Source organism: Silurus meridionalis, chromosome 2 (genome assembly GCF_014805685.1).
Source record: "Silurus meridionalis isolate SWU-2019-XX chromosome 2, ASM1480568v1, whole genome shotgun sequence".
NCBI classification, from domain to species: Eukaryota; Metazoa; Chordata; class Actinopteri; order Siluriformes; family Siluridae; genus Silurus; species Silurus meridionalis.
The window spans coordinates 32,310,856-32,337,860 of NC_060885.1; the positions used below are offsets into that span (position 1 = coordinate 32,310,856).

Genomic DNA, 27,005 nt, shown 5'->3' on the forward strand with positions numbered 1-27,005 from the left:
CGTGACAGCCTTCTTCTTCTTGATATCGAGGCGATTTGTGCACTATACGGTTTGGCGCTACCTACTGGACGGGAGGGTAAAGCTGAGCTACGATTTACATTTATGACATCGAGATAAATATATATGGTCTAACATACATATTTATTTTATAAAGAAAGGAAAAATACTAATACATGAATAAAAGAAGAAACAACTATTATTGAAAATTCGCGTCACTAATACGTATCTTCTCTACTTTACACGCAGCCTGAATACAAACAGCCGCTTCCTTCCTATCTAGGTGCCCTATATTCGGAACAAGCCGCGTTTACCCCCTAGTGCACTATGCGTTTAAATAGAAGGCGTTTGAGATTCAGCCAGACGCAACAGCGCCCCCTGTCTTGTTGGAGACAAGAAAACAGGATTGCCGTTACTATAAAAATTCGTAACAATTTCGAATACGGATACAAAAAGTTAAAACACACAACACACTGCTGGCTCGACATACATTTATCGATGCGGCATTAGAAGAGCTACAAAACGAAAGCCCCGTGACGTCTTTCTTGTGCGCCATTTCCCCGTCGTCACGTGATCGGCTTCGTCGCGCGTTTCAGTGCAGTGAAGATGGCGGCTGGCAGCTCGGTGCCGAGTGATCTGTACCAACACGTTTACACGTTTCTACTAGAGAACAAGTTCACCAAAGCCGCTAAGGAGTTTATAAAGCAGGCGAAAGTCGTGAGTATACGCGATATAGTGTTGCTGTGTTAAACAGAGACACGCACGCACGCGCCGCGTTGTGAGCACGCGTGCGTGGATTGCTTTAAACACGTGTCTGGCGGCGTGTGTGTCTGCATCGCTGTAACCTCTTATTACAACAAAGTGTAACAATATATAAATGATCAGTATGTATTATGCATGATTTCATGTATTACAGTTTAATCTAATCCACTCAACGGTAATGTTTAAGATCCGAGATTACAGAGAGTATTACTAATAAATTCCCATATTGTGCTCAATCTGTGTAATTACCAGTTTATAACCACCACTATAAACCGTGATGTTCCCCTCTAAGCCTTTTTAACCCCCATTAAAAAAGCACCCCTCTTTTTCCCCTTATGATTAATTTGGTCTTTTTTGGGGAGAAGTTTCTGAACAACAAATTCTTACTTTTTCCAATTTAGAAACCTCAGGACCAAAATGAAGAAGGACTGATAGACATCTTCAGTTTTTGGGTTAAGTAAGTAGATGTTGTATAATCTTTCTACCTCGCATCAACTACCAACTGCTTGTACCTACTGACTGTTTCTGTATCCTGAAGGTCTCGAGAGGCTACAAAACGAAAAGCGGTCCCCGGAGGTTCCGGGGTTAACGGACCGTGTGCGAAAAAAGCAAAGCAGGATGAGGAGAGTTCGAGTGAAGAGGATTCGAGCAGCGATGAGGAGGATGCAGCGCCTGCCCAGAAAGCACCTAAAGGTAAAGGAGATCTTTGTGACTTTTGAACTCTGTACTGATCAGGGTCAGGAATCGGTTCTGTCTGTGGCTTTACAGTCAGTGTTTTCATATACGTGTACATGCTTGTGTATGTTAACAGTCGCGGCATCTCCAGCGGTGAAGAAGGCAGCGGTGAAGAAGGCAGCGGCAGCTCCAGCGGTGAAGAAGGCAGCGGTGAAGAAGGCAGCGGCATCTCCAGCGGTGAAGAAGGCAGAGTCCAGCAGCAGTGATGACTCCAGTGACTCTGAGGATGAAGCCGCCACCACCAAAACACCAGTACAGGTAAACTTTAGATTCTTCAAATGTTCCTAGAATCTGACTGATATCTGACCAATTTCCTTCTATACGATATGCTTCCTAACTTTGCAGTTGTGTTGTTTGGTGTCTCAGAAGGTCACAGCTGTGAAGCCTGCAGCTTCGTCCCCTGCAGCAGCCAGGAAGAAGGACACCAGCTCCAGCAGTGAGGAGTCTGATTCGGAGGAAGAACCGGCCAAACCGGCAGCTACAGGTAGATTATTGCTAACATGACACTGAGTAGTTATGGAGTACACATGGAGTTAACTCTCCATTTAATAATAAAAATAAAACAAAAGGGTCTTTAAGCCATTGTTTTGGTGACCTCACCAAACTTCTTGAAAATGAGCTTCAGAGAATTGGGTGCTGAATTCTCTGTAAATGAATCATAACATATCCAGATTGTAATTCACTATTGCATTTTGTTCATTTCAACACACTGCTCAGTAAATGTGTCTCCTGAGGCTGTAAATTTGTTTTGTGCTTCTCAGGAGCCAAGCCTAAGACTGTGACTCCTAAAGCCACGGCTAAAGCCGCTCCTAAAGCCCCAGTTCAGAAAAAGCAGGAGAGCAGCAGCAGTGAGGAAAGTTCAAGTGACTCTGAAGACGAGACTCCAGCAAAGGTAGGATTCCCTCTGGAAAAGCTCTGACAGCAGTAGCACAGAAGCCTCTAGAGAGATTTCTGATGCATCCAGAAGGTAGATTTCCTTATATTTTTTTATTTGTGCATTAAAGGCAGCGGTGAAAGCCCCTGCCCCGGTCAAAGCTCCTGCCCCGGTGAAAGCCCCTGCCCCGGCGAAAGCCCTTGCGAAAGCCCCAGCTACAGCCAATGCCAGCAGTAGCAGTGAAGAATCCTCAGAGGAGGAGGCACCACCTAGTAAGAAACTTAAAGCAGGTAATGTCTTAAATAAATTAAAAACACAATTATAAAATGATTTTAGAAAGTAAACCTGGTTGTTTGTAATGTGGCTGAGGTTGTGTTTTTTGCTTATAGGTACATACAGTGCTGTACCTCCACCTGCAGTTCAGAAAGCCCCTGCTCCAGCAGCTAAAAAGGACTCATCAGACAGCAGTGAAGACAGCAGTGACGAAGAGGAAGAAAAGAAAGCCCCTGGTAAGAGTTTGGATAACTGTATAGTTGTAGAAAAACCACTACTAGATCCATATCTAATGCTTTTTGGTTTTATGTAGCCCCTACAAAGGCAGTGGCTCCCAAACCTGCAGCCAAGAAAGACGAGTCCAGTTCAGACAGCTCGGGTATGAACAGCACACTATTCTGATATTCGTGAAGCTAACCCTGTTATACAGCATTTAGTATTTTCTGAAGTCTACATTTTTATCCTGATTGTTTGGTTTTACAGATTCAAGCTCTGAGGATGAAGCAAAAAAACCAGCTGCCAAAGCGGCATCATCTAAAGCAGCTCCTACTAAAGCCCCAGCGGTTTCCATTAAGACTGCGGCAGCTCCTGCTAAGAAGGATTCTTCCTCATCCTCTAGCTCTGAGGATTCAGATGATGAAGCAGAGAAACCGAAGGCTAAGGCTGCCCCGGCTAAGGCTGCCCCGGCTAAGGCTGCCCCGGCTAAGGCTGCCCCGGCTAAGGCTGCCCCGGCTAAGGCTGCCCCGGCTAAGGCTGCAGAAGTGTCATCTTCTAGTTCTGAAGAGTCTGATGATGATGATAAAGCCAAACCACCTGCTAAAGCTGTCCCTGTTAAAACTCCTCCAGCAAAGGGTGGCCCTGCAAAAAAAGCAGAGTCTTCAAGCTCAGGTGAGAACAACCACCTTTTCTAGAAGCAAGTCATAAGTCCTTTGAGTTTGAAAGGTTGCTCATGACATTTACTATAAGAAGTAACAAGGCAGTTTTTTGTTTTATTCCCCCTTAGATTCTGACAGCTCCGAAGACGAAGCTCCTGCCAAACCTGCAGGCAAAACAGAAACTCCAAAAACCACACCCAAACCAGTGTCCACACCGAAAACTCCAGTCACACCCAAGACTCCATCCAAGCCTGCAGAGAGCAGCTCGGACTCTGACAGCTCTTCTGACGAAGAGGAGCCTCCTAAGAAAGCTGCTGCTCCTGTCGTTAAACCAGCAACACCCAAAACTAAACCAGCGGAGAGTAGCTCCGACAGTGACAGCTCCGACTCGGAAGATGAGACTCCAGCGACTAAAACAGCTAAAACTTCGCCTTCCACAAAAAGCTCCACCCCTACCGCTAAAGTAGCCACACCCACAAGAGCTAAACCCACACCCACAAAAGCTAAACCCACAGCTAAATCCAGCAGCAGTGGCTCAGACAGCTCAAGTGAAGATGAGGATGATAAGAAGATTAAAGGAAAACCTGCTGCCACTTCTAAGCCTTCTGTGACTCCAACAAGCACTAAAAAGGCTGAAAGCAGCAGCTCCGACTCTTCAGACAGCTCCGATTCAGAGACCGAAGCTCCCAAAAAGACCCCGGCCAAACCTGCCGTGACCAACGGGAAAACAACTCCTAAAACCCCTGCTTCTACCACAAAGACGGCTGTATCGAAGCCCGCGGAGTCATCGTCCAGTGAAGAAAGCTCTGATGACGAAAAGGAAGCGAAGACACCAGTAAAAACCACACCTGCTGCAAAAACCACGCCTGCTGCAAAAAGCACGCCGAACGCTGCCGCAAAGAAAAAGCCCGAGAGTAGCTCGTCAGAGAGCTCATCTGAGGAAGAGGAGGTGAAAACTCCCAAGACTACTAACGCCACTCCAGCAAACGGTAAGTCGAATGTTCTCTGAACCTGATTTCACTCTTGAAGCAGTACGAGTTTATGTTTTGCGTAACGTTATGCTGCTGATCACTTTCTTTTCAAACCACAGGTTCAAAGGGCAAAAGAAAAAGGACCGACGAGGACGAAGACGCTTCGATGAAAACGCCTCAGAACAAACCTGTTCACGTCACACCTCATTCTTTCCCCAAAGCCAAAAAGAAGGTAAGGAGGATCGGGGGGCTTTTTAGGTCGTAGCTTAGTTCACTAGAGCCTCTCGCGTGTGCTGTGTGTTCGGGTCATTTCCGAATGAGTGCAGGGGGGGAGATTTCCTGACTGACTGCAGTAGCGCTATGTTTTATACCAGCTTTCATGACTCTCAGCTGGATTTTAAATCAAAGCAGCCACTCGGTAGAGCTTTGGCTTAGATTTAACGGTGTGTGATTGTGAAATGAGGGTCTACTCTGTAGGACCTACTGGTTATAAATAACGATTATATTGGTTTATAAAGTGTTCAAGCTTCCCCCTAGGCTTCATTTAATAAAGTCCTTTCATAAATCATTGCTATTGGTTGAGATCATTTAGGATTTGGAATTTTTTAAAACGAACCCTGATTTGTGGCGAAGCAGTTCTTAAGTGCCTTTCCCCCCTTTTTTTGTTGTGTTCTTTAAAGAATGGCAATAACCCTTTCCGTAGAATAAAAGACGAGGAGATTGAGATCAACCCGCGCATGTCGGACAATTCTTTCACAGCCAAGGTAGGCCACAGTAACTCTTTTCATCTCTCATCCTACTTCACTTTGTTTGAAAACTCCGCCTTTTAACTACTCGCGTTTCTTTTCTTTAAAGTTGGGGGCGAGTGGAGATTGGGGCGAGAAGGCCAACGACGTGCTTAAATACACCAAAGGCAAATCTTTTAGGCACGAAAAGACGAAAAAGAAGCGAGGCAGCTACAGGGGAGGCACCATCTCGACCAACATCAATTCCATTAAATTTGACAGTGATTGAGGGCTCAACCCACGAGCACCACGTTTCCTTCACCCTTCTGGACTACTTTTTCTGATGCTGTAGTGTCCTATTTGAGGATCTGGCCACCCCAGACAACTGCAGTGTATTTGTGCTGTACTCAGGTCATTATTGATAATGAGCAAAGTAAAGCCTCGAGCAGACACACAGCCATGTCAGGTGCAGTTTCATTTCTTAGCCACAAGGTGGTGACCTCACTTTGCTCATATATCTACATTACTCTTTCCTTTTATTTGTACTATCAGAATTGTATTGTCAAAGTCCTAGTTTCATGAGTTTATATCGAGTTAGTAAAGCTTTTTTTTCCTTTTAATTCAGCTAATGAAGCGGTTATATTCTGTTTTTCAGTCTGGACAATAAATCGATGAATGGTTTCTTTTTATCTGTTTTGAATTTGATATTGGTGTGAAACTGATCAGTTAATCAGGCTACATATGCTGAGTGTGGTGATTGTGCACAACGTCTAATGTGAATAAGGAGCCATCTTTAGTAGCACTCACATTGTTCATACTGTGGCTGTTTTTAGTTTTTGATTCTAATTTAACTACCGCAACAGATGTATTAGTTTTGTCCCATTTGTTTATGTATTCGTAATTAAAACCTTAATGAATCTTAACGTAGCTGTCACCTTTCTGGATTTTTTTTTTTTTTTTTTTAATCAATCAGCTACATAATCTAAAATGGCAGAGGGCAGTAATGCTTAGAATTTCAAAAAGTCAATGTTTTAAATTAGTGCATTAGCTTAAGTACTGTTTATTTCATTTCCCCAGATAGACATTTGTCATATGCGTGGTTGCAATTAAAACTTTGAGAATCAGCAGGCACTCTTCTCACTGGCACGAATCATCTATTGCACAGGCTTTCTATATCCAGACTAAAGGCCAGTCATGGAGCCATAATGCTGCTTCAGCACATAAACTGGAGATTCACATAAAACCTTGTTTACTATATTAAGCATAAACCTGCATTATATTACGCAGCTATTTCACACTTATGTGGCTTAAAGCTGCTGTGTGCACCAGTCGGTACGAGCATTAAACTGAAGACAGGAAACGTCAGGCATAAATGGGCCATCTTGCTCAATGCACGGCTTGTGATTTTCACTGCATTTTGCTGTAGAGTTAAACTGCTCAACCACAGCATGTATGGTGTTTGTGGTAGGGGTGGAATGCAATGCTGCTCACATCTAGACATTTAGACAGCTGTTATTTTTGCATGCATCCACCTACTTATATATAAAATTTCCCTTCCCCCACATGAACAAACTGGCAGCCTAATTAAAATCAGTGCAGCCCTGACCAGTTTAACTAAGGATAAAGTCACATGACACTGGACAATTTTTTTTTTTTGTGTGACCTTTTCCATACCTGTCCACTCGTTAGCACTTGTAGCACTTGTTCTCCTATCTGTAATTATATCCTTTTAAAATATGTTTTCAGTTACATCCCCGGTGTGGCAGCACAGACCCGTACTGATGGTTTCAATCTGTGCTGCTTCTCCAAACGCATATTAAACCCACAAACTCACACTGTCATGAAAAATGGTTTAATATAGTAACTCTGCACATCACTCATATATACTCATTCAATAACATATTCAAGTACATCATAATTTCTCAATGTGGCTTTTCTTACATTCATAGCCTCCTCTCTCTCTCTCTCTCTCTCTCTCTCTCTCTCTCTATAGATAGATAGATAGATATATATATATATAGAGAGAGAGAGAGAGAGAGAAAAACAAGAGGGTATCTCAGTGATAATGCTGAATGTGGAAGAGGTCTGGTTTCAAAACAGACCTTAAAAGCACTTTTTTTTTTTTTGTGTAAGAAGGCAAAATGTACAAAAGGCCTTCGTTCTTTTTTTTTTTTTTGTGGATGTCAAGAATACCACAATCCCCTCAGTAGAACTCCAGCATTTTCCACCTAGTATGTATCCAACACATCTGAAGCACATGTCATGGGGAAAGAACCGAAACCTGCTTACAAAAAAAAAAAGCTCAACCTTGATCCAGTAGTTACTGAATCAACACTGGTTGAAAATATTCACCTTTAAGGTTTAACCCGAGTTCAATAATACTACTCTTGCGCTCGGCTGCAATGAACGATGAGCGTGTTCTTATTTCGTATTCTTGAGGAGGAAAACACAAAAAATGTAAAAACTATTGTTACTTGTATTTACACTGGTATCTATACAGAAACAGACCCACATTGGAAATCCAATGGCCATCCTGAGACCAGTGGCCGAAATCCCAATGCATTTATAGTTGCCAATTTACTTATATCTGTTTTACCAAGGAGGAAACCAGAGGAAACCCTCATGCTCAATTGGTTTGTGGAGAGGAGGACACATGAAGGTCAGGTTTGTACCCTGTGTCTACTGACCACCACACCTCTGGCGAACAATAATATATTTGGCATATATAATGATCTAAAAATGTATTATAAATTATTATTAAATAGAATTATTTTTTTTGCAGTATTGAAAAACGTGTTGAAATTCTTGCCTGTGATATTTGCACATATGCTACAGATGTGCCAGAGAAAGTGGCTAATGTGTTATTCTCTCTCACAGCAGTTACCTCATGCAGCGGCACTGTCCACTACAGCATGTGCACGATTTATTACATGCCATCTTAGGTTCATTTTGTAATTTAGTTGGCTGCAGACGATGCTGCTTTCTGTCTGTCTCTCTCTTTTTTTTCTTTTAACCCCCTTCCTCTCTCTCTCTCTTTTTTCCACCCTGTTACTGCTGTTTAGGCATGGCGAAGTCCCACGCTGTGTCCTGCGCACACTTCCACATAGCGCGCACCAAGCGGGTGAAGCCCATGTCCTTGGGCTTCTCGAGCCCCCGCATCAGCCTCTGCTTCATGATGGCTATAAACTCCTTGTTGCTCAGCTCGCCGTTACCTGAGACAAAGACGCTGTCAATTATTGCACTCGGGTTTCGTTCTGTATTTCATTTCTGGACAGGAGCAAGCACACACTTACCGTCGCAATCAAATAAGGCGAACACAACGTCGCACACGTGGTCCGACAGCTCCACCTTGGCTACAGTGCGAGCCACTTGCTTCATTGTGGCTGGATTGAGGGAAAGAAAAAAGGACTGACATTATGGCAGCGACATATTTCTACTCAACGTGTTGTGAAGCCACGATCTGGCAAAGCCGATTATATCGAGATAGCGAGTTTGTGTCATTAATGATTCTCTGGATGAAGACTTTGTCTCCCTGGTGAGGAGGAGATGGAAGAAGGAAGGAAGAAAATAAGTGGAGGAAAAGGGTAGTGGGCTCATAAAAAAAAAAAAAAAAGACGACAGGTACTGAGGATGTCAGTGAGGGACTGGATAATAATCGCCTGCCACACAGCAGCCTCTCAGTCCCAGCTGAGCAACTATAAAGTAAAATAGATAACCAAGACCATGACACGGTCTTTAGTCTCCATAAGAACCATTGATTTGCTTTGTTCTCCGATGAGAAGCGCAGAAGACAAGAGACAAAGACTTATGGGAGACGGCGGCCGGGTTATGATTTCTGCGCCAAGACGAATCAATTTCTACATTATCAGTTCTGCATGGCACTGAGCAGAAAATGTAATTCTTTTTCATTCCAGAATAGAGTGGGAATGAGAGATGCAGAGAGAGAGAAAGCTGGTAGATGAGTGGGAGAGAGAAGAGAGTGGGTGAAAGGCATTAAAGGGTGGAGGGAGGGGGGGTGAATTAGAGAAAGACAAGACACTGGTGTAATGGCATGAACTTCCCATGTTGAAAGCAGAGACTTAATTTGTGTATGCCGGCTGTGTCTCTGATGACGGTCTTTAAATGGGTGCAACTTTACACTGCAAATCCACGCCTGTTTTTTTATTTTTATTGGTGTCAAATAATGACCAAGTTGAAAGTATTTTGTTTACAAATTCTGCTTGCGATGCGAACATAGTGCTTGTGTAATGTTTAAGTTTAATTAGATTGAATCTCCAGCATTATGAGCAATTTCCAAGCCACTATGGAGGCAGTTATATAACAGCATCATAATTAGTCACAGAAATGAAAAATAACTACAAGTTCTCCTGAGAATGTTGTTTAAATGTCTACAGACTTAAAGTAAATCAATGTAGAAGAAAAACAGGAGACATGGACATGTGGATAGTTGAAGATTGACTAAGATGTTGTTTGGTCATTTACCAATTTTAAATGGTCCAGTTACAGTGAATCCTGTTCTTGGATGGGGTCTGTTATAGCCCAACTGCCTCGAACCTTGCAGCCTGACCATTTTCTTTAGAGATCTCTAATCAACAAAACATGTGTGTGTGAAAAATTCCAGGAGATCAGCAGTCACTTTGCATCAACATTAATGTCACGGTCAGACACCGAGATCGTATGGTTTTCATTCTGAAGTTTTCTACGGTCACAAACCTTCCTGTTGCCTTGAACCAGTCTGACCATTTTCCTTTGAGCTCTCTTATCAACAAAACATGTCTGTGTAAACTTGCAGGACAACTGTGTGTAAAAATGGAGAGGTGCAATCTCAGTGGCATTGGACTCTGGCTCTGAAGGTCATTAGTTCAAATCCCAGCATCACCAAGCTGCCACCTGCTGGGCCCTTGAGTAAAGCCCCTTGACCCTAAACTGCTCGGTTTTAAGTTGTTCTGGATAAGGGCATCTGCCATAAATGTAAATGTAAAATCCCAAGAGATAAGAAGTTTATAATATGTTGCCCATGTTGCTTCAACATTCTCATATTTTCTAGGAATGTTAGAGCAGGTGTTCTTATTAAATGCTAGTGAGTGTGTAAGTCAGTGTCAGTCAATTATCACCCTTAAATGTACAGTCATCAGGCATAACATGGTTGGATAGATGATGGACAGATATTTAAATGTTTTGACTTTAAAACAATAGAAAAAGCACAAACAGTCGAATCATATCCATTTAGAAATGACCTTAATAATATGATGTGAATAACTGATCATTCAAATACTCAGCTTTATCATCATCGACTGGAGAGCCAGGATGAATAACTATGAACAGTGTGAAAGCTTCGGCATTCATGTGCGGCCACGCTGCCATAGCTACGGCAGCCTGCCACCTGACTCGCACACCTACACTATATTTAATTATGTCACACCGTGAGGGGAAAAAACGCTTCAGAAAAAGACAGAGAAGAGCAAGAGGCACAGAATATGACCAGCAGCAGATACAGTTCCCCAGATCAATAAAGGAACAGTGGATGAAGATGCAGTGATGCGTTCTGTATTCTGGAGGTTATTTAAGCAGAGACTGGATTTAAAGGGAAAACTGCATCCTGATCTGATCTTATTTCTAATCCTGAATGCCTGAACAATGACCAGCTCTTTTTCCCCCTCACATCCGACTGAACATGAAACTGTTATTAATTAAAATAATATAAATTACAGAGACAAGCATTAAAAGGGCAGAGCGAGAGAGACAGAAGCAGGATCGTGATTATAAAGCCAGAACAGGTACAGTGAGCTACAAGCGGAATGTTTACCAGAATAAAGGGGAAAATGGGAGGAAATATGAGCATTGCCTGGGGAAAATGCTAATGTTGGTAGAAAGCAGTCTCAAAATAAGCATCATGTTTGCAATAAAATGAAGTGTTTGTGTGTACCTTTGTCTATAGATGCACCCGCCATGTGGTAAAAACTCAGTGCGGTGTCCACGTCATTCACGTTTTTCAGAAACGTGAAAAAATTCTCCACTTCTTCAAACGTGATTCCCTAACGAACACAAAAAACGCAATTGAGAGATGAAAGAATGATTGCTTTCTGTTCAATGAAGCCTAAAAAAAGGCAATAAATGTATACAGGCTGTTCATTTGTTTTTACGATATCAGGCTTTTGTTATAGAGTTGGACCTGAAGCCTTAAAGGAGCTTAATTAATGGAGGATGTAAATCTTTCTCTTTTCGTTTTAGCGAACAATGAAACATGACTGATGTCTGTAGCTGGATCATGCAAAAACAGTGATGATTTAAAGCATGACTTCAGGTTCACTCTGATAAATCTAGAGTGGCCTGGGTGTGTACAGGCGACCGGGTGTGTATCGGTATGTGCAAGATATTTCAGCGCAGTGCCTCCTGAGAGGTGGGTAGGTGAGCAGGATATGGCTAATTACCTGATTACAGTCATTAAGAGAGAAGAGACGTGCATTAAAGTGCTCTTTAACCAAAGCAGAAGATCTGAAATCGAGTTAGGCGCATTTTCTATTCCTCAAATGCCCAATTCACCTCGTTCGGAGTCATAAAAGTGCACATTTGATTTCATTTTAATGCAGTTCTCCCAGAAAGAAATAAACACATCAGTCTTTTCTTAAGGAGGAACCTTTTTTTTTGGACGGGCTGGCATGATGAATCGTCCTGTATTGTACCTAAACATCATAACAGTGATAGCTCACAACTGCTTCAATGTACAAAACAACAAACGTAAAACCCCAATATAAATAAAATTTAATAAAATAAATATAAATAAATATTTTCAATAAATGTCACAGCAGCTATTTGAAGGTTTAAGATGCAAGTTGTATTCAATGAATAAAGCAAGCATAAATAAGATGCTACAAGTATAATGACCATTTTATGATATCTACACTTATGCTTACAAGCTAGCAGTTACACATGTGAAGCCTTGTGTCATCTGTCTATCAGTCAGCTAACGCCTCCACATCACCAGATTAAGTGCTTAATCACTCAGCAAGTCAATGAACAGCAATGTCCTGCTAAAGCAAATCATAAACTCGTCAATAAAATCGAGAGGCATCTCATCATGTCGAAACGTCGTGTCCGTGAGCTCCAAGTCATCACTGAGCGCATGTGTCGATACCCTTTTCAAAATGTATACGGCACAAAAAAAAAAAAAAAGAAATTACCTTGTTCCCACCTTTGCACCTTTATGCTCATCTGCCTGAGTAAACAGTACCGCATTACAACCTCGGCAATGAGTCATGAGGCACGCATTACAACCTTGACAACGAGAACTTAAAAGCTAATTTGGCAGTGAGACGCGAGTCACGAGGCATAGATGGGTAATGGTTCGTAAAGGTACAAAGGGAGTGTGTGACGGAAAGAGAGAGGGATACGCATCTACTTGGTTTTGTTGAAAAAGACTAAAGCTAATGACACATTTTACCTTGAAAGTGCCGGTATGATTTCTTCAACACTTATCGTGCTTACCTGCGCGTCTTTGAACATCTTCTTCAGGCCTTTTTGCATCTGTTTGAGTTTGCGGGACTGAACACCGCTGTAAGCGAGCAGCATGCCCCCGAACTGCCTCTCTGTGATCCTGCCATCCACTGGGTCATTCCTCTCAAACTACACACATAAGCACAGAGGGATAAATAAGACTGCAGAGAATAATCACATGCTTTCACACTTTTCTTTTTATCTCTCATATATAAAATTTGGTTTAGGACAAAAAGGGCCTGCTGGTGATTTCTTCCTCTTGCACCGTTCCCCCCCCCGTCCTGCACCCAATCTGTATGTAAATCTTCTTTGTGCGCCATGATGATATAGCATATGCTAGCAGAGTCATGCATCATCCAGACAGCACAGCAACCTTGGGACTGGTCTGTTCGTGCACACTGTATGCTTAAAAAGCACTGAAATCGCACACATGCAGCTGCTTTACTTTAAGCAATTCAAGTAGCATTAATCCAGACACCACCCCAACTAATACAAAATCTATACATTGCAGAGAAGAATTGGATTGTGTGACACCGAGTGTACGGCATGATTCTTTCCAGTGCTTTTATTTTTCAACACAAAATTTTGCACTACAGAAACTACTTCTCGATCACTTATTTTAAAAGTAATGTTTTTATGACTTTTAACATGACTGTCCGAGAACCTCAGAATTCTACTCCTCTTTTCTAGATGGCACCAAAGACAAGTAGTCAGAAATGTGTCTCTCTCACTTTTTTCCAGTCTCTCTCTGTCTCTTTGTTTTACCAACTGAGCCTAAACTCCTTCCCTGTAAGTGAGAATGTCCATCAAGTAGACATTAGCACCAGAGAGAGGCCAAAGTAAGACAGAAAACAGAAGTAACGGTTGGGAGATGGTGGAAAAGTCAGCATCATAACAGACTGGACAGCATGTTAAAGTAAAGCTTGCCCTGCCGCCTATGCCCTTACATACGAACCAGCTCTTAGTGACAAAGCCGACCTGAAATGGACACATGCTGACTTAGTGCTGCCATCATAGAGACAATCCGTCAGTCTGCCTTTTTCTGCTTAACCCATTGTTTTTCCATTGCCCTCTCCCCATCCTGTTCTTTTCTTTCCATTTTATTGCAAGTCAGTCCATTGGGATTACCATCAAGTTTAAATTGGTGAAATTCGATTAAGAAATGTAGAGCTTCTGTGCGTAGGAGTGAGTGGCTGCAGATATTGGTGCTGGTTTGGAGGAAGAAGACTTTCACAAATCACTTGTCTGATGTCTCATGTAAAAACCCGGAAAAGGCTCCTCATGCTCGACATTTTTTCTTGTTTCATGGTCTTACTGACATTCTGCCCTGTTTTGCACTATTATAGAATGTCACTGGTCATTATACACATACACACACACACACACACACGCGCGCGCACACACACACACACACACACACACACACACACACAGCATTTTGATTAAAGCTATTCGATGTTTAACTTCATATTTGCACAGTATTATTTGTAATATATATTGAACCTTTGACATAATATTAGCCAGCAGCATTGACCTGGTCTCTGAACCTGTACCTCATACTTTGCACTACTATAACATATAAATATACATATGTATATACAATAACATATTAGATTTATATTTATTGATATACATTTCTATTTGTACTTCCGGTTGGATGCTAACTGAATTTTACTGGCCCTGTACTTGTACTCTGCACAGTGACAAAGTTGAATCTAATCTGATCTAATTCTGGAAAGACCTGCAATGGTGGGGTTTTTTCCTCCCACAATTCACAGCAAAAATGTAAAACACCGACATGAGTATACTTGTCAAACCTAGATTAATTGATTTTTATTTCACATGGATGACCCCAAGACATGCTCCATTTATAACAAAGTTAAAGTGCTACATCAGCAAATCTTGTACTTAAGTGACCTAGCGGGAACAGGGGCGGGGTCAAGTAGTGATAGATAATAATGGATACCCCACAATACTGTGTAAAATCATTTCAGATTCATATATCAATTGACTCTCAAAAAAAATAATAGGGAGAAAGAAAAAAAGACCATGGCGTATGTTTAAGTGATACTCGTAGCAGTGCATTCCGATGTAAAAATGTAAAAATTGACACATTCCTTATTCCTGTGTTATTTCGATAATAGATTTGTGGCATATTCCTTTTTTATCCCCCCTGTGCATTTTCTTGTGTTTTTTTTTTCTGCCAGCTCTCTCACATGTATCCCACTGATATGACATAATTTCACTCATTACTGTACCTCAAGCTTCAGTACATCGTGCTGTAGTTTCCTCTGGAACTCCAGGAAACTGCCGATGGTGAGTTTGCCCTTCAGGTCGGCCCCAAAGAAGTAGGTGGTGAGAGCGGAACTGCAGCCAGCTGTCCTCAGAGTGTTTCCCGTGGTGGAGCGATCCCTGTGCCGCATACCCATGCTGGTCTGAGAACGGATTATACTCTGTACCTGAAATACAGACATGCAAAAATTTGTTTGGTGCCAAGTCACAAAGCACAAGACCTGGGATCAAATCCTTTGCGAACAGTTCAGCGGTATGAGTAGAAAAACGATGCTCGACATGAGCATTTAGGGATCAGTGCTGTAGGGAATAGTGTTTTTTGCTTGTGTATCTGGTTGGCATCATTCATTAAAACAGGTCAGACTGGATGGGAGATTTATCATACATACAATGTGATTTATCAAGGTAGATGATGTGCGTATATTTAGAAGATGCCCCTGATCTTGCTTACGCAGAACACCCTAGCTGTAAGGAAAGTGTAATAGAGGGTGAGCTGATTCCATTTACAGCCCTGTCAGCATTATTTCCCAGAGTAATTGCAGACCGTTGTGCTTACAACATTGTACAGACAAGTGGTACAGATAAAGGTAAAAATAATCTGAAAGAGACTTTTATAGATCGAATGGAATGAATTGTTTTACACGGGAAGCTCTTTACTGAGCAAAGGTTCTCAGAATGCTATCAAAATCACAGACTTATATTTTGATATATTTTTGTCCATGAATATGCATTCAATTATTCCCAACAGACTTCATTTCATAGTGTTTCTCTCAGGGTGTAAGTTTACGTTGTAGTTTCTATCCAATCAGATCAGTGATTGGATGGTCAGAGAGCGGACTGGTCAGACACCTTTAGCAACCTTCACAAGCTCAAATGTGGATTTAAAAGATGTTTTTTTTCATTCGGCTGACAAAGGAGAAGTATTTGATTTGGGCGCAGATGCACTTACAAGGACAGACTTTTCAAAACAGTTCAAAACAAATGTTAAGCTTTTTCATTAACCTTCTAGAATTTTGCGTTTTCCTGTACACTTCCCTGTACAATTTTTCACAAAAACACAATTTGCCCCAGAAAAACTGTAGTGCATAGAGGAACATGCACAAAAATTAAGCACAGAAAGCACAGGGTCATTTTATGATCAATTAATATTGATGCTGCTGCTAGAGATGATGTTAGGAGACGTGATGAATCGTGTTCACTTCAGTGGGTTTGCTGCTTTAGTGATGGCATTCGGCATTGACGCAGCGCTCTGTTATATTGCGTTTCTCTAGAATATTGATGCTTTCTATAGCCGTGGTGTCATAGTGTTGGTATTAAGAGGTGGATTGGTGTGAAATGCACAGCCTGTCACTGATACTGAAACAGATAAGTAGGGAAATTTTTGCTGGTGAAATTTTGGTGCATCCTGCCAATACCCAACCACAACCAAGCGCCAGATGCACTGAGGTACATGTTCTAATATTTGTTTGTTTTAACCACAATAATTTTTTAGAATGAGAAACTGAGGACTGGTTTGGCATGACCAATCCAACTGTGAGCTGAATAATGATGCATCTCACCCACTTTCATTTCCAGTGTAATTGCATATTGCACACATGTAGCCATAAAAAATGTAAACAAAGTTGTTTACCATACCATATATGATAGTTTCTTTATAAAATGTACTTAACCACACACGAGTAAAGCAATTTAAGATGCGCACACGGTCGATTTTCAAGTGCATGGCACCTGTTCTTAAACGTGGTATAAAAGCCCACTTTGATAAATGAGATCCCTGGATATCATGAGCCACGCTTTAAGAGCATTACAAGATTATATTTTTTAATTAAAAGAATTCAAACAGAATGTTTTTCTGATTTATACGGCAGCAGTTCTGCTCAGTTAACTCACCGAACTCAAAGTACAGCCCCAAGCATGCCTGCTCATGTGGAACCAGACCATTAGAAAGTCACATTTGAAATGAAAGCTCCGTGAAATGTCAGGCTCTTATCTAGCTGCTGCTTTGTGGGAGTGAATGGTCTAAAAACACTTTTTTTTTTTTTTTTTTTTAAGGCAATTTATGAGAATCTACACATGTGCGTGTGTTTGTGATCGCTGGTTTAAAAAAAAAAAAAAAAAGGAAGGACTAGCTTCGAAGCTCAATCATGCATTGTTTATTCTTGTGTGTGTGTTCCTACCTGCTCAAACTCCTCTAGGTCCACCTCTCCATCCCCGTTTAAATCAAACATCTTGAAGGCGATCTCGAAGTTTCTCTGTGGAGCTGCAATGAAAAACCACAGAGTAATAAGTGTTGATCTCTGTACTAATAATGAACAAAAGCACCGTTAATTGTCAAGTGAAAGTGATCATTATAGAAAATTAGCAAATTACTGATTAACGGATTAGTGTGCACAACGCAGAAACAGACTGAAATTAATTTCGAATCACTACTTTGATTATTGCTACCGATCCTGCACAGCTGCAGCTGCTGGAATGGAGCACAACAACTAATGCAATACATCTGCCATTCTAATGCCCCACACACACACACTCTGGCCTCTATTCCCACTCGTCATTCGTATTGCTTGCTAGGCTTCAAAAGAAAGAGGTTATTCAGTGTCCCACGGTCTAATATCGCTTTTATAGATCATAATAGAATAGCCAGAGAGCCGTGATTTGATTCTGTGTGATGATGTTTTGAAACAGGAAATCAGGAGTGACACTGTGTTAAAGTGCTTGACTGTTTACAGCCAATAACGTCTCAGAAATTCCCAAAATAATTTGAAAACTAGCTAAACAAGAAGGACAGCAAAGAGTTTCATGAGAGCCTTGTTTTGATTTTTGGAGGATTTCTCTCTGCTGCTTTCTCTCACACCTGTCACTTTTAATAAGGACAATATACGAGAAGACAAGGGTGTATATTTGAAGGTATGTCATACAGGTTTAGGTCGAGGTTAGCAATCGGTGCAGCTGATGATGACGGTCAGGTACAGGGACAATACCAGGGAACACTGGAGGTGAGCGTACCAAAGAACCACATGTGCTGCTTGAAAGCTTAAACATATACCCCAAAGGACAGGACAAAAATTGGTCTCTAGAGCATGAACTGTACTTGGGGAAAAACAAGTATCTTTCCTAGAAATATAGTAGCCATTAGGGAGGGTAAGACTCAGCGATTCGCATCAGTGCATCGACATAAAAGTTAACTATGTGATGCATTAATATAAAGAAGTGTGCATTAGATTCAAGTTGGCGTTTGTATCCTGCTGCACCGTCTTTAACACATCTGCATCGTTTATATTGCTATGGGCACCAGGGATGTGCATCTCCATAAAATAACTAAATATTATTTATAGATAATTATTAGTAGATGCGCTATACTTTTATTCAGAAAGTGACCAATAATTTCTGACCAATATTTTCTAAGTAGATTGATTTCCCCTCGCTAAATATGACGTAACAAATGATGTATCGCAACACTATGGAGACCGAGGCGTGTCCTGAGTCACAGAGAATATAGATTAACATGGCAGAGGTAGAGCTGCATCTTTCTAGAGTCAGAACTTCTTTAATATTTTTTATTTTTGCACTACAAAGTCATGTTTGTAAAAGGGCCATGCGTTAGAAGTCAGAAAGCACTTAAGTAAAGGTTTGCTGTCCGTCTGAACCAAAGAAATATTAACTATTTGTACTATATTGAATTGCATAGCATAATTATTTTGATCAAATCGAAATCGGATTGCACTGCATCATATAGGGGTGAATCAAATCGCATCGGTAGCTGCTTCATATGCATCTTTAATATATCGTTTCATTTTCTATACATCGAGATGTGAATCGCACCTGCCTCAGTTATGGAAATGCACATCCCTGGTACCCACAGCAATAAAGGACAGGTTTGAAATGTGCAAGTGAATTAGCGTTTAACTCAAATTTACCAGCGAAGGTAGGACAGAAGTGATTGAAGTGTGGATCAGAAGAAACTGACATGTCACATCCAGAGAGAATTCTGTATACATGTGTAACGAGAAGCATATGTTCCTACAACAACATTACACTCCTTGGTCACGTTCTCTTGGCACCGCCTCACCTCCAGATTGAGCAAGTCCCAGATGGTTAAAAGGAGAAAGAAAAAAACACACTTACTGGAGAGAACGGTGGTGAGGAATATGTAGTCGGAGAAGGAGATGAGGCCGCACTCGCCGAGCGAATAAAAGATGCTGTCCTCGTCCGCAAACTTCTCCCGCTCTTGAGAAATCTTCTGTTGATCCCGAGAGAGAGAGACGAGTAGACAGTGTTATCTGCACATCAGCATTTGTTTACAGTGCATAACAACTTACTGTAGAATGAGCTTTACACAGATATTAGAACAAAACACACACATTGGCATGCTTATAAAATAAATATTATATATATATATATATATATATATATATATATATATATATATATATATATATATATATATATATATAAATAAAACACACACACACTTCACAACATCCACAGACCATGCAAGTGCAGCATACTCATATTCAGGCAGACACGGCAGAGGGAAGAGGGAACATGAAGAGAACAGATTATTGTCATCATCATTTTCATCATTATCACAGTGGCACATAAATCAGTGTACAGCATTCTAATGTGAAACACTACCACAGTATTGAAAATACAAAGACAAAGGACTACACAAAAGTCACAAAAACACAGTGAAGTGGTTTGTCCTGCATTCATTTTCTTACACAGTGACTGAATAACAACTTTCAAACACAGACTTAAGTGTATCTCTCACTTTCTCTCACACACACTCTCTCTCACACACACACACACACACACACACCCACACCATGCCAGATTTCAGTCTGTGTTTTACCTCCGTCTGCTGGAGATCCCATCAGAGTGTCAAGGAAGGAGAGAGAGGTGGGGTTTTAAAAAAAAAAAAACAAAAAAAAAAAACATCCTCACCATTACTGACTTCACCAAGGATGGTTATCTCTCTCTCTCTCTCTCTCTCTCACACACACACACACACACACACACACACACACACACACACACACACACACACACACACACACCAACACAAGCACTCATTAAATCTCGGCTTGTGAGCGGATTTATTTCTTACCTGATTCTAACTGTATTAATTGCATTAACTACAACAAACATTTCCCATTGTACAAAAATAAATAAGCCTTTTTATTCTCTTGCATTTCTTCAAAAATACAAGCTGCAATATACTGACAAAAACAAATATATATGCTATTTATCGCGTGGTCTAGTCAGCAAAAAAAAGAAACTTCCTGAACAAAAAAAAAAAAAACAACAACTTTGTTCTGCCTTATAGACTGCACAGCTGCATTATTCAAACCCCTCACAAGCAGTAGCCGACCTACATTTTACACGTCGGAGGACAAATAATCTTTGTGCATCATTTTAGACAGGAATCTAGTGTATCAACTCTGCAAACAGCGATTGGGATCCGTTTTGTCACATGGACAAAGACAAAAGCAAACAAATTGGCACCAGAATTGTTACCAGAACGAGACTTTTTCCTTTAATATATGAGGTGGCATCAAAAATTAAGACTAGTTTTGTAACAAGCCAACAGATGGCAGCACAACAGTGCACGCACAGTCACAGGAAGCACAGTCCTGTGTACATCGGGAGCCGTGCAACTGGTGTTATTCTGACCATGTGTGCAGCCTGTCACCGAGCCCAGAAACAACATGATCCCACTTCCGCCCCCACCCTATTCGCCAGATTTGGCTCCCGCGGACTTCGCCCTCTTCCTGAACATGAAGATTCATCTTAAACGCCAAGATCCGGTGTGAATCCTAGAAGGTGCTTGACACGCTTCAAAATGACGACTTCGATGAAATATTTCAGAAGTGGCAGGAACACTGGGGGCGCTGTGTTGCTATGCAAGGGGACTATTTTTAAGGTGATACTGTGTAAACATTGATAAATTAAGTATATTCTTGTAAACAGAGATCGTCTTGAAACTTCTTGTAATCCACGTCAGCCTTGTTGGCGCTACACCTTGTATCAGAGCCTAGACACTGTCAATGACGTCTTAAAAATATAGGGCTATCAGATTTACCCCAGAAACACTTATAAAGTACATGAGTCCCCTGCTAAGGGGAGTGATGCAGGAATAATCAAGTCTAAGTCCACGGCTGAGTAGGGTGTTTGTGCGAGTGTGAGTTTGTGTTGAAATAGCAGGAGAGCGCAAGTTATTTTTATTGCAGACTGGGAAGTCTGGGTAGTAGCTATAGCTGCAAAAGCAAGTTATCACTGTGTGTGTGTGTGTGTGTGTGTGTGTGTGTGTGTGTGTGTGTTGTCCTTGCTTTCCCTGCAGTCACCTTCAAAGATGCTCAAAGAACATGCAGCACCTGTCTAAGCCAGGAACAAACACATAACACTCAGCAGGTTAGAAATTAACACAAAAAGAAAAGCAAAGCTTGAGAAGCAACACCCACACGCAGGCAGACAGACACAACTGCCAGACAGAATGGGTGTTCGAAGCCGGTGAGGTGATCCCCCTCCATCAGAAACAGTCTCTGCTCACAAATGAAAGAGCAAGGGATGCATAAGAGAGGGGGTGAAAGAGAAACTGACAGCTGGACTTGTACGTCTAATAGTTGCTGCTCTGCTCAGCACCACATGTCCTGAGAGTCTCCAAGTTGATGCGTAACACACAGCCAGTCGACAGCGCGGCGTCTCAGCGAGATGACATGTGGCGGTGTACTGAGACTCAGCAGAAACACTATGACAGCAATGCTAAGACAATATAAATGCCAAGTCAAAACTGGAGACTGGATAGAGGCAGAAACTTGAGAGAGAATATGAAAGATTTACTGAGACACGACCAATGCGTTCAGAAAAAGATGATAAAACCACAACTAAATTATTAAGAAATGCCAGACACACAGTAAGTAGACACCACTGAGTAAATTCTGTGGCACAGCAGAGACGTGAAGACAGCACTAAGACGTTTTAAGGCATCACAGACGACGCCAGCATAAAGAGACAGTGCTGAGAAATAGCTGAGTCATTGTAAAGGCCAGCTGGTATAAAGACGGTGCTGAAACTTAACGGTAACAGTATGAAGACAGCAGAAACACTGTTGAGATGGTATAAAAACATTGACACATCTGAGACTGTGTGGAGACGGCACAGAGACACCGCTGAGACTGAATAAATACAGAGCTGAGACACAAATAAATCGGCATGTAGCCAGCACTCAGACATATTTGACACTGTATGTAGACAGCACAGTGACAGCTGAGAAGGTATGAAGACAGCGCTCAGGCACATCTGTGATTATATGAAGACAATACTGAGATCGAAAAGAAACAGCACTAAAAACACAGCTGAGAACGTATGAAGATGAACTTTGGGACACATTTGAGACTATATGGAGACAGCACACATACAGCTGAGACCGGATAAAGTCAGCATTGAAACATATCTGAGACTGTATGGAGACACTAAGACATAGCTAAGACTGTATCGAAACAGCACGGAGACAGAGCTGAGACTGCATTAAGAAAGTGCTGAGACAAGCTAAGACAGTTTGAGGACACCATTGAGACACATCTGAGAAGGTATGAAGACGGCATTGAGACACAGCCGAGACAGTATGAAGACAGCATTGAGACACATTTGAGACTATACGGAGACAATTTTGAGACACAACTGAGCTGGTATGAAGTATATAATATGAGATGCTTATCGCATCTGAAATTTTTTTGTCACATTGACTTATGGCACATTGTTTATAGCTGCCAATAAACAAAAACAACACAAATATTTTAGATTACTGGAAGTAGCTACGCACTCAATAAATATTTATAAGCAATCAAAAGACATAAGTTGTTGACTTGCACATAGCTGATGCTGAGCTCTGGTAGAGGAAGTGAAGTGTTGAGAATAAAGCAGTGTGCACCAAACTGAAGGAGTGCTGCAGGGGAAACTCCTCTTTCATTTCTTTGTCTTTTCGCCTGGCCTTGCTTCGGGGGCTTCCTTCTGTTTGGGAAGTTGAGATCGCCAGACATAAAGAAAAAGCCACTACACAGAGCACTGGCTCGTAAGTGTGCAAGCGCCTGAGGCTCCTGTTGATTCACTAGCAGTGATATGAGGGTTATTCAGTACTACTGATGGACAGATTCGTAACAGCGTGCAAGAGTGATTAAATCAATGAATCAAGAAGAACTCAAATGCAAAGACTTGCTTTTCAGAGTAGAAAACCCCAGTGTACTTACTATATAAAGAGACTGGTGCTGATAGACACCAAAAGAGAAAAGGAGAAAGCGCATTCTCCTTCATGAGCTGGATCATCTTCTTTCTCACTTCCTCGGGCGCCCCCTTACTTTAGGCTGGAAATGTATTTCTACAATGCTATTTTATCACAATGTCTACATCCACAGAAAAAAATTGTAATAAGCTATAAAGCTAGCAACAAGACGTTAAAGAAAACAATACAGAAAATAAAAGGAATAAATAAAAAATAAAAAAACGAATAGGAGCCGTCCTGAGAAAACGTATAAGCCATGCGCAGTGGCAAAAACCAATCAATATCTCACAACATCCATCAGGGACTTTGGAAAAGGTCCTCTTTTATTATCAAGGTCTCACACACACACACAGACACACAGACACACACACACAGACACACACACACACACACACACACACACACACACACACACAGAAAACACACAGCTTGCTTCCACAAAACTCATTTTATCATTCATCTTTATGCCATTTTGGAACAAATGAATTGCAAATGGTGTTTCTGTAGATCTTTGGGGTGTGTGTGTGTGTGTATGTGTGTGTTGAAATAAATCTCAAAGCAGGTGCTGTTCAAGATATTAGATTGTTGTATACACCAATTACAATCAACTTATATTTTTGTGGGAACCAAATTTGCACAAGAATGAGAATATTTGACTGGTGCGAGTGCCGCTGTGTGTGTGTGTGTGTGTGTGTGTGTGTGTGTGTCAACCCCCAACTGTTATCGAAGGGCTCCTGCTGGGACTGAAAGCCTAAAAGTAAGTTCAACAAATTCAGCCACAAGCCATCACACCATTTTCCACTGGCAGCAGCTCTATTAGCATGCTACAGGCTCATTACTGCACCCCACCCACTGCTTGTCTACCTAGGTCACCTGACTCTAGGTAGAAAAATGTGGCATCACAGTGGCCAATGACCACAAGAATTGGCGGAGAGTGTATCACATTCCCGGTTTGCAAAAACACTTCCACGCTATGCTAAGAATGTGGTTTCGTACGTTTCATTTCCACAATTCAGGGCAAACTGTGGTGCCACAGAGCGCAGACAGGGGGCACAACAGGCAACAAACCCACTCCCAGCTCACAGTGCCCGTCCTGCACACATTCAGCAGGGCATGCACACGCAAAAAGAGAGAACGAGAGATGATACGGAGATACAGGCAAAGACCTTCAGTCCAGAAAAAGTGAGGAAAAACAAACAAAACAAAAAAACATTCCGAGTTGTCCCCGGACAGATTTAGGAATTCTCCCGCCTGAGTGAAGCCTGCACACATCTAATAAGCAGAAAAACCTGAACAGATCTGCTGCTGGATTAATAAATTACTGAATTATTCAGTATATATGTGCACGTCCACTCTCGCTCCCTCTCCTTTATATACGTACGCACAAACAAAACGTGTGCGCACGGTTAATAATTCAGAAGCCATAGTCAGCTGCATTGTTCCACCATAGAGAGATGGGTTATGCAAGCGTCAGCTGTGCTTCAGGTGTGTGTGTGTGTGTGTGTGTGTGTGTGTGTGTGTGTGTGTTCACTAGAACACCTGTGCTTCTACTTTAGAACTGCTGCCCTTTCTTTTGATGTTGTGTGTTTCGTGTGGTGTGTTTGTGTACACCTCGTACGCCCCTAAGCCTCTACCGAGAACAGTTTTGACTGAAAGCAGCAGCACTGATGACACAGCACTGTGCACGAGTAATATCGGATATTAGGAGTGCTTGTGTAATAAGGGTGTATGTGTCATTAAAATACAGACAAATTATTTGCCTGTTAAATGTTTGCATGCGAGTGTAAATGTTTGCTTCTTCGTTTTCAGTAGAACTGGACGGTTTCTTTGTTTCAGGCTTCCCTTTCCACCAGTGATTTCATTTTAACAGAGAAAACAGGTTTAATGCATTTAAATACAATAAAAATACTTCTTCAAATAATGACCTAAAATGATCTCATTTATACAACTGAGGAGCTATAGGGTTAAGGGCCATGCTCAGGGGCCCCCCCGAGTGTCAGCATTGTGTGGCTTCGGAGCCGCTGAGCTACCACCGCCCGATAAAACATAAAATATCAGTTCTTGCTTTGGGATTTAAATGTATTCAAAATGTATTTGTAGTAATGTAAAACTAGACTCAGCAAAGTGGAAGAAGACCATGAGCATTTGTTCTGGAAAGCTGAGAACCATCTATCTATGTCAGCCTGTCTCTCTTCATCTCTTTAACCCGACATTAGCGAAAAGATGCGCCGTCAGTGATTATTCTCTTTGCGATTTTTTTGCTGAATACAAAATTCGCACTTGCTGAAATTTATATAGCAGTAATGCGGTGCTTGGCTGCGCTCCTGTAATTGAGGACTACGGTTCTGAGGCTCGCTCAGGCTAAGAGAGAGACCAGCATCTGTTGAAGCTCGGACAACACAAAACAGAAACGAGAAAGAAAGGCAGAGAAAAAAGGTTTCTTTTTTTTTTTTTTGCATATATACACACACACACACACACACATTCGTGCGCACGCTCATGCAGCTCAGTATCATCCCCATACCTGCCAGAAGTCCTACACAGAGGGACGGGCATACAGAACGTATGGGAAGGAGTCAGAGGATGGAGGGTGCAGGGATGTAATAAAGGGAAGATTGGAGGAATAGACAGGGAAGAGAGAGAATGGAAGGTTTTATTGGTTACATGAGTGGAGAAGAAGGTGAAAGACAGGATAAAGGGAACAGGATAAATTCACAAAACATTTAAAGTATAAGTTAGGTTACGTTAGATCACTGTATCACATATAGAAGTAAAAAAAAACGCTGAATTTTGTTTTAACAAGGAGACATGTCAGTATAGTTACACAATGGAGACAAAAAAAAGAAAGCTTGTTTCCCCGGTGAGCACTCCACACACCTAACATGCACCTGGACAAACGCTGTAATTTTGTGTTAACAGGCAGCCTGGTGCAGCACCCGCGAGGCTGTGAAACGCTGTTAAGCAAAAAAAATATAAAATGGTTAGAATAAAAAATTTGTGCGTCCGTAAATCAGAGCCCATTAAGCTGCTACACATTCTGTACAGTTTGGGCCAAATCCATTACAGTGCGCTATTATACAGGGACACGATGAGACGCAACAAAAAGAGAGAGAAAGAATGGGAGGAGACGGGTTGAATGAATTAAGGGCCAAAAGGCTGGATAAACCTAAAGAAAAGGCTGGATGGAGGATGAAAGGATTTAACAGAATGTAAAGAAAGAGAGCGAGAGCAAGAGAGAGAGAGAGAGAGAGAGAGAGAAAATAGAGAATAAGTGATGAGCTATGCAAAATTTGCTGTGAAGGGGAGATTTGGGAGGGAAATAACTAACCCTAGGTGATGCAGATTTTTGCCTGAGCCAGGGGGTCAGAAATCCTAGTAGAGCTCCTCAGGATAATTTAATTGTGTGTGTGTGTGTGTGTGTGTGTGTGTGTGTGTGTGTGTGTGTGTGTGTGTGTGTGTGTGCGTGCGTGAGAGAGAGAGTGAGTGAGTGAGTGAGTGAGCGAGCGAGCGAGAGAGAACCAGACAGTGGAAAAGAGGAACCTAATGATCTTTAGATCCTCATCATTTCCACTGTTCCAGTACAAAGCTTTGGAGCATCTTACATTTTTTTACCTAATAAAAGAGGAAATTCCAGCAATTGTGTGACAAAACAACATAAATAGATGTGTATGCAAGACATCCAGAACATTCTACAGATCTATTTAATTGGACAAACTAATTGAAGTTTCT

At 41.6% G+C, this 27,005-nt stretch overlaps 2 protein-coding genes across 10 annotated transcripts in view; one reads left to right on the forward strand and one right to left on the reverse strand.

Moving 5' to 3' along the window:
- Positions 1–482: 482 nt before the first annotated feature.
- On the forward strand, positions 483–6,135 carry nolc1 (nucleolar and coiled-body phosphoprotein 1). 4 transcript variants are annotated; one of them, XM_046865701.1, is made up of 15 exons: positions 487–714; positions 1,161–1,216; positions 1,298–1,452; positions 1,571–1,752; positions 1,861–1,978; positions 2,256–2,386; positions 2,499–2,658; positions 2,758–2,877; positions 2,955–3,020; positions 3,125–3,303; positions 3,349–3,529; positions 3,645–4,505; positions 4,607–4,719; positions 5,168–5,251; positions 5,343–6,135. In XM_046865701.1, exons 1-15 carry the CDS (start codon positions 604–606, stop codon positions 5,499–5,501), a joined length of 2,676 nt encoding a protein of 891 aa, XP_046721657.1. In that variant the 5' UTR covers positions 487–603; the 3' UTR covers positions 5,502–6,135. The 4 variants fall into 4 exon arrangements, with proteins under 4 accessions (XP_046721667.1, XP_046721648.1, XP_046721657.1 ...); XM_046865711.1 differs by having other exon boundaries at positions 483–714; positions 3,125–3,529; positions 5,191–5,251; positions 5,343–5,483; XM_046865692.1 differs by having other exon boundaries at positions 485–714; positions 1,864–1,978; positions 3,125–3,529.
- A 913-nt stretch (positions 6,136–7,048) lies between these two features.
- The window catches only part of micu1 (mitochondrial calcium uptake 1), a 35,845-nt gene continuing 15,888 nt past the window's right edge, over positions 7,049–27,005 (reverse strand). Inside the window, exons 6-14 of one of the 6 annotated variants that reach the window (XM_046869377.1) lie at positions 25,801–25,812; positions 19,851–19,856; positions 19,124–19,238; positions 17,176–17,258; positions 14,965–15,165; positions 12,698–12,835; positions 11,139–11,247; positions 8,506–8,595; positions 7,049–8,424 (exon numbers count right to left, since the gene is read on the reverse strand). In XM_046869377.1, the coding sequence (XP_046725333.1) occupies positions 8,261–8,424; positions 8,506–8,595; positions 11,139–11,247; positions 12,698–12,835; positions 14,965–15,165; positions 17,176–17,258; positions 19,124–19,238; positions 19,851–19,856; positions 25,801–25,812 (918 nt within the window). In that variant the 3' untranslated portion in view covers positions 7,049–8,260. Of the gene's footprint in view, positions 8,425–8,505; positions 8,596–11,138; positions 11,248–12,697; positions 12,836–14,964; positions 15,166–17,175; positions 17,259–19,123; positions 19,239–19,850; positions 19,860–25,800; positions 25,813–27,005 lie in introns of all 6 variants that reach the window. The other 5 variants (XM_046869369.1, XM_046869404.1, XM_046869394.1 and 2 more) reach the window with 5 other exon arrangements.